General features: G+C 43.0%; 2 protein-coding genes across 6 annotated transcripts in view; one reads left to right on the forward strand and one right to left on the reverse strand.

Annotated features, from left to right (window-relative positions):
- Positions 1 to 3,216, reverse strand: part of DMAP1 (DNA methyltransferase 1 associated protein 1) — a 77,094-nt gene extending 73,878 nt beyond the window's left edge. For 2 of the 3 annotated variants that reach the window (XM_054980093.1, XM_054980091.1), the window contains exon 1: positions 3,021 to 3,216. The gene's annotated coding sequence lies outside the window, so the exon portion shown is untranslated. Of the gene's footprint in view, positions 1 to 3,017 lie in introns of all 3 variants that reach the window. The other variant, XM_054980092.1, reaches the window with a different exon arrangement.
- Positions 3,217 to 6,206: 2,990 nt separating this feature from the next.
- TMEM69 (transmembrane protein 69) lies at positions 6,207 to 12,859 on the forward strand. Of its 3 annotated transcripts, XM_054979103.1 has the most exons (4): positions 6,359 to 6,442; positions 6,998 to 7,130; positions 7,618 to 7,671; positions 11,522 to 12,859. In XM_054979103.1, the coding sequence occupies exons 3-4, from the start codon at positions 7,627 to 7,629 to the stop codon at positions 12,227 to 12,229; spliced, it is 753 nt and encodes a 250-aa protein (XP_054835078.1). In that variant the 5' UTR covers positions 6,359 to 6,442; positions 6,998 to 7,130; positions 7,618 to 7,626; the 3' UTR covers positions 12,230 to 12,859. The 3 variants fall into 3 exon arrangements, with proteins under 3 accessions (XP_054835079.1, XP_054835078.1, XP_054835077.1); XM_054979104.1 differs by lacking the exon at positions 6,998 to 7,130 and having other exon boundaries at positions 6,207 to 6,442; XM_054979102.1 differs by lacking the exon at positions 6,359 to 6,442 and having other exon boundaries at positions 6,450 to 7,130.
- Positions 12,860 to 15,086: the final 2,227 nt, after the last annotated feature.

Consider the following 15,086-nt stretch of genomic DNA (forward strand, 5'->3'; position numbering starts at 1 on the left):
TTATCCCAGTAGAAGAAATAGACAATGGCTTGGATCCTGCCTAGAATATCTGTAGATGCAGTTTTGGCAGCCCAAAACACCCCCTGAAATGGTCATCCTGGCCAACCATTCTAACCATTTCAAGAGATAAACATAGCAACAGGTTAGACAATCGATGAATATAGCAATAAAGCCACTTAAAACTGTATTCCATATCTAGCACTTAAAAGCTGAAAATTTTAAAAATCTGATAAATCTCCCAACAGCAAAATATAACAGCAATTTTCATATCAACCTAAACACCAGTTGAAAGAGAATGGTCTAAAATTTCTGAAGTCATGCTAAGAAAGGAGGAGGGGGTTCCCAAATCTTATGGCCTCCACTAAGAAGGCCCTTTCATTAAGGGCCATTAAATCTTTCCCAGGGGCAGAATACAGAACAGTACCTCACCAGGACAATTAAGGACATGAGCAGGTTCACCCTGGAGAGGAAGTATTCTATACTCCTAATACCAGCACACATGTTTTGTGTCTACCAGACTGTGGGGCTTTCCAAGCACTGTGTGAATTCATATAAACACAGCACTTCCAAGTAGTACTTGAAACTAAACAGAGGAATTCTAAGCAGGTCTACTCAGAAGTAAGCATTTTATTCAATAGGGTTTGTTCTCAGGAAAGTGTTCTTACAATTACAGCCTAAGTTGTTGAAAGCAAAACAAAAACATGTCTCATTAAATTCCTCCAGTCACATTTTATGACTGTTTAGCAAGAATGTTAATGCACTTTATGCAGTACTCCCTACTAAGAATACAAGATAAATTTCACTTAATGTTAATTAGGAAAGGGGTGTGCAGAGATAAACCAACTCTCACTAAAATGTGGTAGAAATATGCAGCACCTCCAAACCAAGCACTCTGATTCACTCTAGTAAATAACAAGCATATACTTAGAAATGCTCACATACAACAGTTTACTTAGCCCTTTTTTCTTCCCTTTCACAAAGACAATCTAGGAACACAAAACAGAGATACTGTAGCAATTTCTTACATTTCACGCAACACCTGGAGCCAGCATAGAGACAAGCATGAACCACAATGTATTTTGCAAAAATTATTGTTGTTTATTTATAATCCACCTGTCTCACTGAGATCCAAGTTCAAAGAGTCCTTAGGAAAATACAATAACAGCAAGTATCCCAAATTCATATCTTTAAGGTGCTTAAAGTGCTCAGTGCAAATAAATCCATCATATAAATTATTCCATCATATAAATCCAAATATCAATGGTGGTATGAAGTCACAAAATTCCTTTAAACATCAACGGTGGTATGAAGTCACAAAATTTCTTCAGACAATACATGTAATAAATAAAGTGCTTGGAAGACGAAACAGTCCAATAAAAAGCCAGGATTTGTAGTATCCAGGTTATAGAAGTCTTCTCTTGAGTAATGTACGCTGCCTATGGGGTTCGCCGGCATGCAAGAAGTCCAGTCCCGTTTCGCCCCCAAAGGCCTCTTCATAGGCATCATCCGGAAGGAACTGCAATGGCGGAATGAGATTGTTACATTTTCTATATCTTGCCTATAAAGAAGCCTTTGGGGACGAAACGGGACTAGACTTCTAGACTTCTTGCATGCCGGCGAACCCCATAGGCAGCGTACATTACTCAAGAGAAGACTTCTATAACCTGGATACTACAAATCCTAGCTTTATATTGGACTGTTACATCTTCCAAGCACTTTATTTATTACATGTATTGTCTGAAGAAATTTTGTGACTTCATACCACCGTTGATGTCTAAAGGAATTTTGTGACTTCACACCACCATTGATATTTGGATTTATATGATGGATTTATTTGCACTGAGCACTTTAAGCACCTTAAATATATGAATTTGGGATATTTGCTGTTATTGTATTTTCCTAAGGGCACATGAATATAATATAATCAATGGCTTGGACATCCACAGAGCAAACAAAAAATATGATCAACAGTTAGAACATTTCCTCAGTACGAAAACATACAGCCACTTTTAGGCAGTATTATTATACAACTAGGATTTCACACACACAAAAGAGACAGGCTGGGAGAAATGTCCTGTGTCTTTAACACAGGCTTAATTTGAGGAAATGGGCAGCTGAAACTTTTCAAAAGAGAATTTTGTAAGACACTCTGGGTCCCCATGGGGGAGAAAAGTGGGGTAAATGAAGTAAATGGAGGTAAAGCCACTGTTAAATACACATGACAGTTTTCTCCAGGCCTGATGATCAATTTATGCTTTCCTTCAAACACTGTTCTCAAGACACAACTGTGCTTTCTCTGCTCAGGAAAAACAACTATGCTGCACCACTTTAAAAGGCAGTGTATAGGTATTCTATGTTTATACAGAAAGGAAAGAATACCAAGAAATTCTTGAGCAACCAGGTTTTGCACTTGTAGAAGAGGGAGCAGTTTTCACTTTCCTTTACAAGCATCAGACTTCAGTCCAGGCCTAAGCAGCTCAGTCCCACGGATCTCTCTTCGCCGTATATTGGTTGCGATCACTTTTCCACGCCTCTTACCCCCTCCACTCAACCCAGAATCCGCTTCATTGTTTACTTCGTTCCCTGGAAACACTCATTTGCCCTCCAAACGGAAAAAATCCTGTTGGTCTTTAAGGTGCTGCTAGATTCGAACCGTGTTCATCTTCTGCAGACCAACGCACCTACCCGCCTGAAACTAGCTCCAAATGCAGTCCACCCTGACCACCCACTCCACGCCTCAACTTTATACTCCGAGGCCCACCTAAGCTACCTTCCTCGAAGCTTCCTCCACAGCCGATGCCCCACTTTCACTCCCCTCCCCTGGGCTCCCAACGGCATTCCCTTCCCTCCAGCCCCCACTTGCCCTCTCACACATGCCCAGGCAGGTCCTCACCCCCCCCCCCGGCCCCGCTACCCTTGCTTCCCCCGAACACTTCTCCTCACAGTCCACCCCTCAACACTCCCTCAGCCCCAAGTTTCCTCAACCACACCCCTCTTCCCTCTGCCCCAGACCCTCTTACCTGCACACCCACCCCAGCTACGCCCGTAACCTGGAGTCCTCAGAGACGCGGGCTTCTCCGCCTTGAGGGCTCCTGTTCCCTTTTCTCCACCGGAGGCCGTGCTCGCGGGACCGGGCCGAAAGTCACCCCCCTTCACTCTGCGTGCAGCTTGAGTTCACCAGACCGAATCATAACAAAGCTCTGCCCAAAATGGCTGCTCGGCCCTGCCCGGCCGGAGGGGGCGGGGCTACCCACGCGGGGGGACACACCCACCTGGGCCATCCCGTGCCGAGCGGCGCGCGTGCGCACTCACTTTCACCGGCCCGGTCTCTTACACAATCGTCAGCCTCTGGCGTGCCGCCTCAGCACTCTTCCGGAAGCTCGCATTGCCGACCCTTTCTGTTCTGCGCGTGAGCGCTCCCTGTTGTAGACGAGGCTGCTGTAAGTTGAATGGCCAGCAGCCTCCGATAACTCGCAGTCGGTCGAGAGCCCCTAGCCCTTCAATGCCTCAGTATTCTTATAAGTGCTGATTCATGTCTGTTGTGTTGTTGTTTGCTGTTGTACTCTTTGGCTTGTGAAGAGCCACTTTCACATTTACCATCAACCAAAAGAGCCACATGATTACTTTGTGTGCCACCCCAAACCGGTACAATAATACATGATAAAACAATTAATACTAAATATATAGCAATAACCTATTAAATTACCAGAGTACCTTTGAGTATGCAGGGTTGTCTCTCCCCACCACTACAGAAGCTTAGCCAGCGCTTGTGTCTCTGGAGTGAGGGGAAGAGTTTCCTTCTCTGCCTTCCCATTCTAATAATAACATCCAATTTATATACTGCCCTTCAGGACAAGTTAACACCCACTCAGAGCGGTTTACATGTGTTATTGTTATCCTCAGGACATTCACCCTGTGAGGTGGGTGGGGCTGAGAGAGCTCCAAAAAGCTGTGACTGACCCAAGGTCACCCAGCTGGCTTCAAGCGGAGGAGTGGGGAATCAAACGAAGTTCTTCAGGATAGAGTCATGCTGCTCTTAACCACTACACCAAACTGGCTATATCCTCAGGAATAGGCACAGGAAGGCAAGAGAGTGGTACTGTCAAGGGCTCTTGAGGAGAGCAAGTTGGCTCTGAAAAGAGGGGAGTAAACCCACCACCATCCCTCAGTGGCCAGCTTACTGTTTTCCAAGGCGTCTGCCATAGTGATGGTTTTATTTGCAGATAGCTTGCATTCTTCCTGAGAGCTGCCTGAGTGCTGGGATTAGAGGGCAGAGGCTGCAGAGAGTGGTGGGAGTTGTTGGGGAGGATGGGCCCTTCCATCTCTGGCAAGAGGATCACACCTCAGAGAGGCTTACAGCTTATTCATCCTCCAGTCCCTCTGGCAGCAGCTGTTTCACTCAAAAGCCCTGCCCACGTTCCCTAGTGTGACACCCACATAAGGTGTATGTCACTAGGGGATGTAAGAGCCACAGGTGGCATGCATGTTACAGAACTACATATTACTCCCGTCCTCAGCCACTAAGTATCACTGCTGAGTAGCAGCGTATCTTCCATAATAGTGTTCCCAGACATAGAATTAAAACAGGGCAACAGGAAGTAAAAGGGAAGGAGCTTGCAGCTATCATAAACAAAGTATTAACACCTGTCCTCCTGAGCAAAAATAGCTGCACGTTATAAATATTCCCTTTAAATGCAATGGCTTCCACTCTTCATCATCATCACAATTTATTATTATTATTCTTTTTTTCATAGTTGACTAGAAATTGGGGCTAGAATTTTTGGTCCTTCACTGTCTTGGATTTTATCCAAGAATTCAAGAGTCAGTGAGCTATTTGCCTTACTAATACGGCTTTTTACAGCTCTCCAGTTGCTGTCCTGTTTCTGCTATTGCCTAAATGTCTTGTTAGTCCTTTTGGAATCACACCTAGCACCTCTATCCCTACTGGAATAACTGTTGTATGTTTCTCCCAGAGACGCTGAACTACAAATCTTAGATCCTGATATTTTGTTATCTTTTCAATCTCTTTTTCCTCAATTCAGGTGTCAGCTAGGATTGCCACATCAATCTATCTGGCCTTCTTACTTTCAACCACAGTGATAGCCAGAGTATTACGTTCTAACTTCTTATCTGTTTGGATTTTGAAATCCAACAAAATCTTAACTTTCTCATTTTCAACATTTTTCTTGTGCTTATGTTCTCACCAGTATTGCATGGACTGTAGCTCATACTTTTTTGCATAAATTCCAATGCAACATTGCAGCAATTATGATGATTTTTATAATCAGCTTGTATGATCTTATTGCAATCACTGATGGGACAGTCAACCATTTCATCATTGCCATCATCATCATTATTCTACAAGGTAAAATATAATAACCACAACAGATCACAAAACATCAGGCAGCTGTAATTCACTATCAAGACAATTAAAAATGAAATAAGACAGAAAATTACTTTTGAAAAAGAACCTAAAGTTTCTAAATTGTATTATAATTCTTATTTAGCATTTGTACAACATTATTCATATTCCACCTGGGTTATAATGAATACATTATTTACAATATATGCACACACAGCCTGAATAGCAACATTATAATCTGTTTGTAAACACTCAATTCAACAGTATTTATCTTCTAGAAACAGGCAGAGTTTCTCATTTCTCTGACTTGGTGCAATTGCTACTAATTTTACAAAGGATTCCAGTTTAATGTATTGTCGAAGGCTTTCACGGCCGGAGAACGATGGTTGTTGGGGGTTTTCCGGGCTGTCTTGCCGGCAAGACAGCCCGGAAAACCCCCAACAACCATCGATTCCAGTTTACTTTGATAGGACAATATTTTAATACCTAGCCTTCATTTGTGTCTTTAAATTCTGTTCCTGATTAAATTCTACAACTTCAAATTACTTGCTGCCTGATCCTAGAAGGGGTGTCGAAAGCCATTAGTTCAGGAATATATTACTTTGCATAGGCTCGGACAACTCATTTTGTATTTCCAAAATGTTCGCAAAATCCTGCCCCAAAACATCGCAGTTGTCCAGAACTGCCCCGCCCCGCCGATTTTCGCCACACGAGAGAGCCGCAATTAAATGAAGAAAGGAAAGGGAGAGAGGAACGCATACTAACAAACGGGAACTAGATTGGGACCTCTCTTTTGCCAGCCGAGAACGTAAATACAGAACACACACACTCGCTTGAGCTGCGCCAGAGGACAGGAAATTGAGTGCTCCCCTCTGCGAAGTAGGGGCTGCGCTTGGACAGCTGAGGACTGAGCTGCGGTGTCATTTGGTAGCCTACAAAGAGAGGACTCGGCGTACCGTCTGTATAGTCTTAGGCGGGCGTATTTGTCGGTTATCTTTTTCGGCTTGTGAAGAAGCTTTCTGCGGGTATTCGCAAAGCCATCGCCTCGTGCTTCTTCCCTTGCTTTTTAGAACCGGAAAGGTAAAGATTGACAGGCTTGCTCCAGCTGGCCACTGGGAACCCGCCATTGCTTATGTGCTCGTTTTGTAATTTGTTGGTCGTCCTATTAACTAAAGGGCGAGTCCATAAATAGGCATGTAGTGTGTTAGCGAGGTGGGGGGGGGATGGGTATTGATAGTATTAGTATGGCAATATGGGGTTAACAGTAGTTGTCTACCTTTAAAGTCTGAAAGAAGGAGAACAAACTTTCTCTGTAGCAACTGAAGACTGGCTAGGAATCGATGTGTCCAGATTACCTAAAAGTAGGCAATTGTTTGTAAATGTGATGCATTTGTACTGTGAACATATTGGAAGACCTGAAACAGCAGTTAGATGATGATCCTGAACAGCGCCTACTAAATGCATGGATTTAGAATATCTGAATAGCCTGGCAAGCCTGGTCTCTTTGCATCTCAGAAGCTAAGCAGGGCCAACCTTGGTTAGTAGTTGGATGGAAGACCTCCAGTGAAGACCAGCACTGCAGAGGCAGGCAATGACAAACCACCTCTTGTTAATCTCTTGCCTTGAACACCCCAGCGGGAGTTGCCAAAAGTCAGCTCTGACTAGATGGCATTCTGCATCACCACCAACTGCACTACAACAGAAGCAATCTACACAGCAAAGATACACAATCTGAAAGCTTGAACAAATATTTGTCAATGCTTTTAAGGTAATGAACAAGGTCTATGTTTTAAATAATCTAAAACACTGTCGTTTTGAGGAATATAAATGTGGCATTATTTAAAAATTAAAATCTGAGCTTTCCTCTTGGCTCCATTAACCTTATTTTGCTCAAGCAATATCTTTGTTTTGAAACATTTTGTTTTGAACACTTTCTTGGGGAAAATGTTGTGCCTCTTTAAAACTTGTTTTAAAGGAAGGTGGCCAAAATTGATCTAAATCTACCCCTCTACCCTGACATTATCCTTCCCCAGCACAAGCAGCCAAATGCCCAGATCTCACCTGACGGGTTATGTAGGAGCTGAGCTGCCAAGGCTGGAAAAATTTGGATACCCCCCTCCCTTGAGCTGCAACTGGAGGAAGCTCACATCTGCATAACTCAGCAGTATAATAGATTTTACTCTAATCTATATTTGTTATTTTAGGAGATACAATCCATAAATGCATATTAATTTAACTTTCCCTCCACCTTGCAGTGTCTGAAAATGTTTCACCTTCTCCAACGATGTTATTTCCAAGTTCCTTCCAAGGTAAACTTCTTCTAAATGTTGACTTTGAGAAATACTTTTGGTTTCTATGTTTCTTTGTTTTACGGTGTTACCAAGTGCAAACACATTAATGTATACATACATATTTATTTATTTCACACTTCCTCCAAAAACCTGAGCTGAGGATGGTGCACATCATTCTTCCTTCTGCCAAAACAAGAAGACTGGAATTTAAATTGCACACACAATTTCTTTATACCCAACAGGTAACAGTGAAGCACAACAAAATCCAGTATTGCTTAGACCAGTTCTCTTCCCTCTTTATTGCTACACAAATGATGGAAAATGGAAATATAAATGATGGTTGTTGTGGGTTTTCCGGGCTGTATTGCCGTGGTCTTGGCATTGTAGTTCCTGACGTTTCGCCAGCAGCTGTGGCTGGCATCTTCAGAGGTATAGCACCAAAAGACAGAGATCTCTCAGTGTCACAGTGTGGAAAAGATGTTGGCAGGTCATTTATATCTATACAGGAGGGGTGGGGTTGAGCTGAGTCATCCTGTAAGAGTTTCCCAGGGTGTGGAATGCTAATGACGGGAGGCTTCACTGTATCCCGAGGAGGTTCTTTTGCATATGGATTGGTGCTTGATGTGCTAATCTTCTCTGCAGGGCTATTGTCGGGTATAGAGTGTTTTGTTAGCCTGGCGTTTTTCAGAACTGGAAATCATGCTCTGTTCATTCTTAAGGTTTCTTCTTTCTTGTTGAAGTTTTGTTTATGCTTGTGCAGGGTATACGGTATACTCCGTATAAGGTTATGAAAAAGCATAACCTTCAAGCAGTATTCAGACCCACCCGAAAAATACAACAGATGCTACGATCAGTAAAAGATAGTAGAGACCCCCTCACCTCTGCAGCTGTGGACAAGTTTACATCGGGACCACAAAGCGTAGCATCCAGACAAGAATAAAAGAACATGAAAGACACTGCAGACTTGGACAACCTGAAAAATCAGCAGTGGCTGAACATAGCCTAACTCAAACAGGGCACAGTATCTTATTCCAGGACACCAAAATACTCGACAACACTTCCAACTACTTTGTCAGACTGCACAGGGAAGCCATTGAAATTCACAAGGCTAACAAAACACTCTATACCCGACAATAGCCCTGCAGAGAAGATTAGCACATCAAGCACCAATCCATATGCAAAAGAACCTCCTCAGGATACAGTGAAGCCTCCCGCCATTAGCATTCCACACCCTGGGAAACTCTTACAGGATGACTCAGCTCAACCCCACCCCTCCTGATTAGATATAAATGACCTGCCAACATCTTTTCCACACTGTGACACTGAGAGATCTGTCTTTTGGTGCTACACCTCTGAAGATGCCAGCCACAGCTGCTGGCGAAACGTCAGGAACTACAATGCCAAGACCATGGCAATACAGCCCGGAAAACCCACAACAACCATCATTCTCCGGCCGTGAAAGCCTTCGACAATACATCGAAATATAAATGGTTGGTAGACTGTTTGTCAATCTGACAAAACTCCATTAGGTGGAAAATGTAAAGAGTGATGAATGGAATTCTTCACCACTGACTTAAGTCCCCCACCCCATGGCATTTGACACAACTTGTATGGGGACCTCTGTAGGACAAGCTGGGCGATTGTATTGCTCAGGAAACCCATAATCAAAGAAAAGCAAGTCTACAGTACAAGCTGCAATCTAAGACAAGCAGGTCTACAGTACAAGCTGCAATCCCACCAACTTTTAGCCCTTCCCCTTCAGACCAGGTTTTGTTGCTGTATGTTAGAGGGGCTGTATTGTTAGGCCACATTAGAACCTACTGGATGCTTCAGAACACAAATGTTCATTATATTGAAGTTCCCAAGTCACAATGGGTTAAAACTGGAAGGAGAATGTAACTGATTTGCAGCACATTGGGAATGGAGCCAGACAATTCAGTACAGTAAGGGCATCTAAAGTATGACTTAAAATTCCTAATGGAAAAATTCCAGCAAACAAAAAAAGGATTTGTCTCACTGATTCTAACACCCTTGCTAGGTATTTACTTGATTATCATCTCTGAGATTTTTGCCAGTAAAAACAGGGTTCAGGGCTGATTCTAGGGTTGCCAGATTCCTTTACCCTCCCAACAGGATGGCGGGTACCCAGTACTCACCTTCTCTGTGTCCCTCATGCCTGTGCGATGATGTCACTTCTGGTCAACAATGCACAGGCATGTATATGCTTCACAGCAGGCCAATTCAGGCCTCAAATGAGCCCTGGTCTGTTTGGGGCCCAAATCGGCCCGGTGTGAAGCACAGGAGCACTCTTGAGGCAGCATGATGACATCACTCCCAGGGAGTGAACAAGATCCCAGGAGCTGATGTTGTGCCACCTCGGGAGCGCGCCTGGGAGGCCCATTCCTGTGCCTCCCCCCCATGCCAGGTGAGTGGTGGTGGAGGGTGGGAGCAGGAGATACCCCTCTACAACGAGAACTGGTAACCCTAGCCGATTCTTTCATTGCATCCACTGCAAGGATGACTTTCTTGTTGAAGTTGTTTTACATGCTTGCTGCCACGTGAGAGCTACTCCCCCTGAAGATCACGTGTCACATGGCATTCCCATGCCTCTGATAAATCCATCAACAAATGTCTTAATATCACAGATTATATGAAAATGAAGTAACCCATGCCCACTGTTTGGAAACACTTTCACTTCCTCCCACAACTGCAACAACTGCATTATAGCAGACAAGTTACATTTGCCACTCATCATCAGTTTGCTCTGAAAAACACTTTATTTTCCTTTTAAGAATGACTGTTACAGAACCAAATGTAGCTCTTCTAGGCCCTAATGGATGGCCTGGGAATATTTGCTACTATAGGTAATGTAGGTGTGTACCTGATCCAATCTATAGATGGGAGATCACTTAAGAGCCAAAAGAAGGAGCAGGATATATGTATTGCTTTTGAAAAATTCTTATCCAAACATAGGATACAGGCTTGATTTCTTAGAACTATTCTGGGGTTCACTGAACGTGTAACAATGGAAGTTATAATAATAGCTTTACTTATATACTATTCTTCTAGACAGATTGGTGTCTCACTCAGAGCAGCAAACAAAATCAGTGTTGTTACTATCCCAGCTGGGGAGCTGGGGCTGAGAGGAATGGCTTATCTAAGACCACCTGCTGAGCTCATGGCAGTAGTGGGATTCAAACCAACAGAGTATTGATTTTCAGCACAGCCATTTAACCACTATGCTACAGAAACTTGAGTCTTGAGATAGGATTGTGCTGATTACCAGTTATTGCAAGAATTGCAGCCATAAGCTTTTGGATAATTATTTGCTATGGTAATCCATACTATAGCTCTGTCACTGTGGAACTGAAAGGGGCATTTATGAGCAAATTGAAGCTATAATCCAAAGAATTAGTGCAGGATTTTGTGTCCCAGCATCACTGTTTTACAATGTTTTACCATTGCAGATGCTCAAATCAGCCTCCTAGACCAGTGGTCTACAACCTATGGCTATAGAGCCAAATCATGTGCCTCTATGGTTATCGCTTGTTTGTGCTACTGTCCAATAAAGAACTCTCTACCATCTATGTTTGAGCTGCAAAAACCTTTGTGGATTATTAATGAACATGTTTATCAGTAAAAGTGTATAGATTATTATGAAATGGAGTTTCTTATACTGGCTCTTTCTTGATCTTACTCTGAATTTTTAATTCTCTACTTTGGCTCTTACTATAAAAAGGTGCTTGTCCCTATCCTAGACTATCTAGATCAAAGCAATTACATCCAAGACTATGTAAAGTAATGGTTCCTTTTAATCAACTTTGACTAATATCAACTACTAAAGAATTTTTTGCAATTTTCACTGCAGATGGCATATCTTCAAAGATTACTGCAACCCAGGAGTAGGCCTGCCTGCTCTTTTGTCCCTTTACAGTGCATTCTTACTGGCCTGCCAAAATCACAGCTGTTCAGGCATTCATCTGCTGTCTTAACCAAGGCCGGCTTTCATTCTTCCTGCTGCAACTGGAAGAAAAAGAAACCTCCAGAACCTGCACCACGAGAGCTGGACTTGTTGCGATATGACATGAAATCATTGAAGGACTCTCCAAAGCCTGCCCTCTACTTGAGTTCTGCAGGATTAATTCCATTGGTTTCAGTGCCATTGCTAATGGCTGTCCTGGAGACCTACTATCCTGAGTTAGTATTTGCTCAGATTGCATATGGTGCCTGTGTTCTCTCCTTCTTTGGAGGGATCAGGTGGGGATTCGCTCTTCCAGAAGGGAGCCCTGCCAAACCTGATTGGATTAATTTAGCTAACAGCATTGTTCCTTCATTACTAGCCTGGTCTGCCTTGCTTTTAAAAGATTTAATTGATGCTGGAATAACGGTTATCATAGGCCTAGGAATAGCCCTTCATTATGATCTTGCCCTCCTTCCCACTTATCCCAGTTGGTTTAAAGCCTTGAGGGCAATTGTAACAGTGGTGGCTGTATGTTCTCTGATTGCTACATTATGCATTGTAAACATTTATCCAGAGAAGCATTTAACTCCTGCTACAAACAAAGTGGACGACTGAAAATAAACCCACAGAAAATGCCAAATCCCAAGAGACATATGCTTCTGTCCTAAAGAATGTTCACAATACTGTGTAAAAAGATCATGAGACTGCTCCTATAAAACTTTTTTCAACAGGAAAAAAATGGTTACAGTATCTGTGAGCTGTAGTCAAAGTTTAGAAAACTCTGGAAGCGTAGGTCCTGAAGGCTTAAGAGGAACTTTGGCATTGTAAGGAGCCACAGATTGGTCCTGCTTCTACTGAAAAATGTAAAACATTTGTACACACTCATCTGTGTTCAGATGTGTGTGAAAGATTTATGCAATCTGAAGAGAAACCAGAGATGAGTGAACTTCGGTGGTTAAATACACAAGTAATTCTTTGCATGTTATTTCAGAAGTGTGATTTGCTCAAGCTTATTTTCCTACCCACTTCATTGTGACATAAAATACTACTCTAATGCGATGAATACTGAAAGAGCACCAGTAAATACTCTATTTAGTGAATACTGCATGTGTCATGTGTTGTATTAATATGTTAAGAATGTTAAACAGTGCCCATCTACAAGCTATTTCATTGTCACAAGCTCAGTTTTTTAAGCTACAAGTTGTATGTAAGCTTTTGTTTCTAATAAGAATGTTTTATCTTTTAGCATATTGTCGCCATCTTTTGACAGCACAGCACTCGAATGTGTGGCCATGACAGGGGTGTCAACCAAAGACACTTTTAGATTTTCCATGATTTCATCTGGTAAGGTGTAGAACCTTTTTGCGATAGATTGCAGGGTGGATCTGTAGCTTGGTACCACCCATTCTGGCAGTACCTCCTCTAGCTGGACCTCCTCAAAATTTTCAAGAAAGAGACAATCTGTCCACTTTTTGACTGGTTTTTATAATTTTTTTTGAATGTCTAAAGAGGAAGAGACAGTGACAGCTGGTTTTCCCTGACTCTTGGGAAAAGTTGAGAGAGGTTACCATCTCTGAAAATGTTCTGGTTGGTTGGAAGAGCCTGACAATTATCTTTGGTCTCAGACTCCTCCCCAAATCACTCTCCCTCTTCTTTATCAGATGTTATGATAGCTGAGGAGTTGACCAGTAGTCTGTCCTCATTCTTTGATTTCTGTATCTGTGACTGAAGCCTCCCCTCTGCGTGGAACTAGGAACTTTGAGAGGGGGGGGTTGGAGACCCCTGTCTCTCTATTCTTGCCCTCTTTGCAGTCTTACTGGAAGGTAAAGGGGTTTTGAAACATTTGTGCCTGGGTTGGTCTCTTTCAGAAGAGGATGAGATAGAGAAGATGCCAAAGAATCTGGTGCGGTGTAGAGGGGCTTTGTCTACGAAATTGCTTGGGTCTCCCTGTGTCCTCACCAGTTGTTGATCTCTCCCTATTTGATCTTCCCTCAAACTCCCTTCTTCCCTCCATTTCAGGGTGATGAGGATTTAAGTTGGGACCTGAAGACTGTGGGGGGCTATTCAGGCTGATCTCCAGGCCTTCATCATCCAATCAGTAGGGGGCTGTCCATAGAAGGCGGGGGGAAATGGCATGCCCGCCATATTGATTGCTCCCTTTGTTACCGGCGAAATGGTAGTTGGGGCTTGCCAGCAGGGAGGTCCAACTGCTGGAAAAAATCTGAATTTGGTGTTCTGGTCCACCAGAAAGGCACTGGTGGGGGCTGGAGCCATCAGGTTATCAACTCACCACCCATGTGGCCAAAACAGCCGACTGTGGAGGGCCTGCCACTTGGCCTTGTAGCCTCACCCTCATCGCAGAGCTGTTCCATTTCACCTTTTTCCTGTCTTACCAATGCCTCTGCATTTGATCATGTCAATGCTTGTGGCGTGGACGAGGTCAGTCTGGTCAGGGAAAGATCTGAAACCTCAGAAACTCCTGACCATTCCTCCAGTTATGCTGCAGGGAACACGGCTCCCATCTGCCCTTCCCCTTTGCCTGAAGCCTCGGACAGGGAGAGTTTGTCCTTCATGCCATCTTTTCCCCCTTTAGGTCCAGGGCCCTGGACCTTTTTAGAGAGAATATTTTCCACTGCTGCTGAGAAATCCGGTTAGCAGACAAAGTATGTTCAGAAGAGTTTCTTCCTTTTTTTTTTAATACATAGAGCTAGATTCTAACATCCTCCTGGAGGGCAGGACTATTCGAACTGGAAGGACTCCCTTGCTTTGTCCCAGGAAAACATAGACAACATTTGCATAGCTCTACCTGGAGTGAGAAGAGGTATGACCTAACCAGTTTGGATGACTTCCCCCACTGAAGGAGAAGAGGTAGTAAATATGATTAGCATAGTCTGAGGAAGATTCTTTCAATGGAAAATACAAACAAGCCAAAGGATTTGTCTCATTAAACACCATTTCCAACTGCAGTGACTACCTGAATGGCAAGGGGAAACTTAACAAGAAGGCAATATTCCTCCCCTTTTCTTAATGCCTAGTATCATGTACTGGTTTATAGGACATGGAAGTGCTGTTTAACTATGAGGGCTGATAGACAAATTAATGGTAGGTATGTCTTAACCCTCAGCTACCTGAATCCGTAGTAGCATAGCTGGCATTAGTGAGTTATACAGTGAGCGAACAAGTTGTCTTGGACCTACAATTGCTCAACTCCACTGTATGACTCCAAAAACCTACAGAACAGTAAATAATTTGGTACTGTTGCCAATAGTGTAGGCTTTTCAAGGAATTTCCAAAAAATATTAGGGGGGAAAGTGTATAGAAATTGCAAACCCCTAATAGAATAATTTTCCCCTGTAACAACCTTCCCCCCAAATAATAACAGTAGTAATAGTTAGTTTGTATACTGCTCTTTTAGACATATTAATGCCTGTTCAGAGCAGTGAATGAAGTCAGTGTTATTATTTCAACAATG

Source organism: Eublepharis macularius, chromosome 5, assembly GCF_028583425.1.
Source record: "Eublepharis macularius isolate TG4126 chromosome 5, MPM_Emac_v1.0, whole genome shotgun sequence".
NCBI classification, from domain to species: domain Eukaryota; kingdom Metazoa; phylum Chordata; class Lepidosauria; order Squamata; family Eublepharidae; genus Eublepharis; species Eublepharis macularius.

What these genes read in the sequence shown, in the direction of transcription:
- TMEM69 (XM_054979104.1), top strand. Translation starts at nt 7,627, where the DNA reads ATGTTTCACCTTCTCCAACGATGTTATTTCCAAGTTCCTTCCAAG. An exon ending in ATTTCCAAGTTCCTTCCAAG is followed by an intron (nt 7,672 to 11,521) that starts GTAAACTTCTTC and finishes TTTTCACTGCAG; the next exon opens with ATGGCATATCTTCAAAGATT.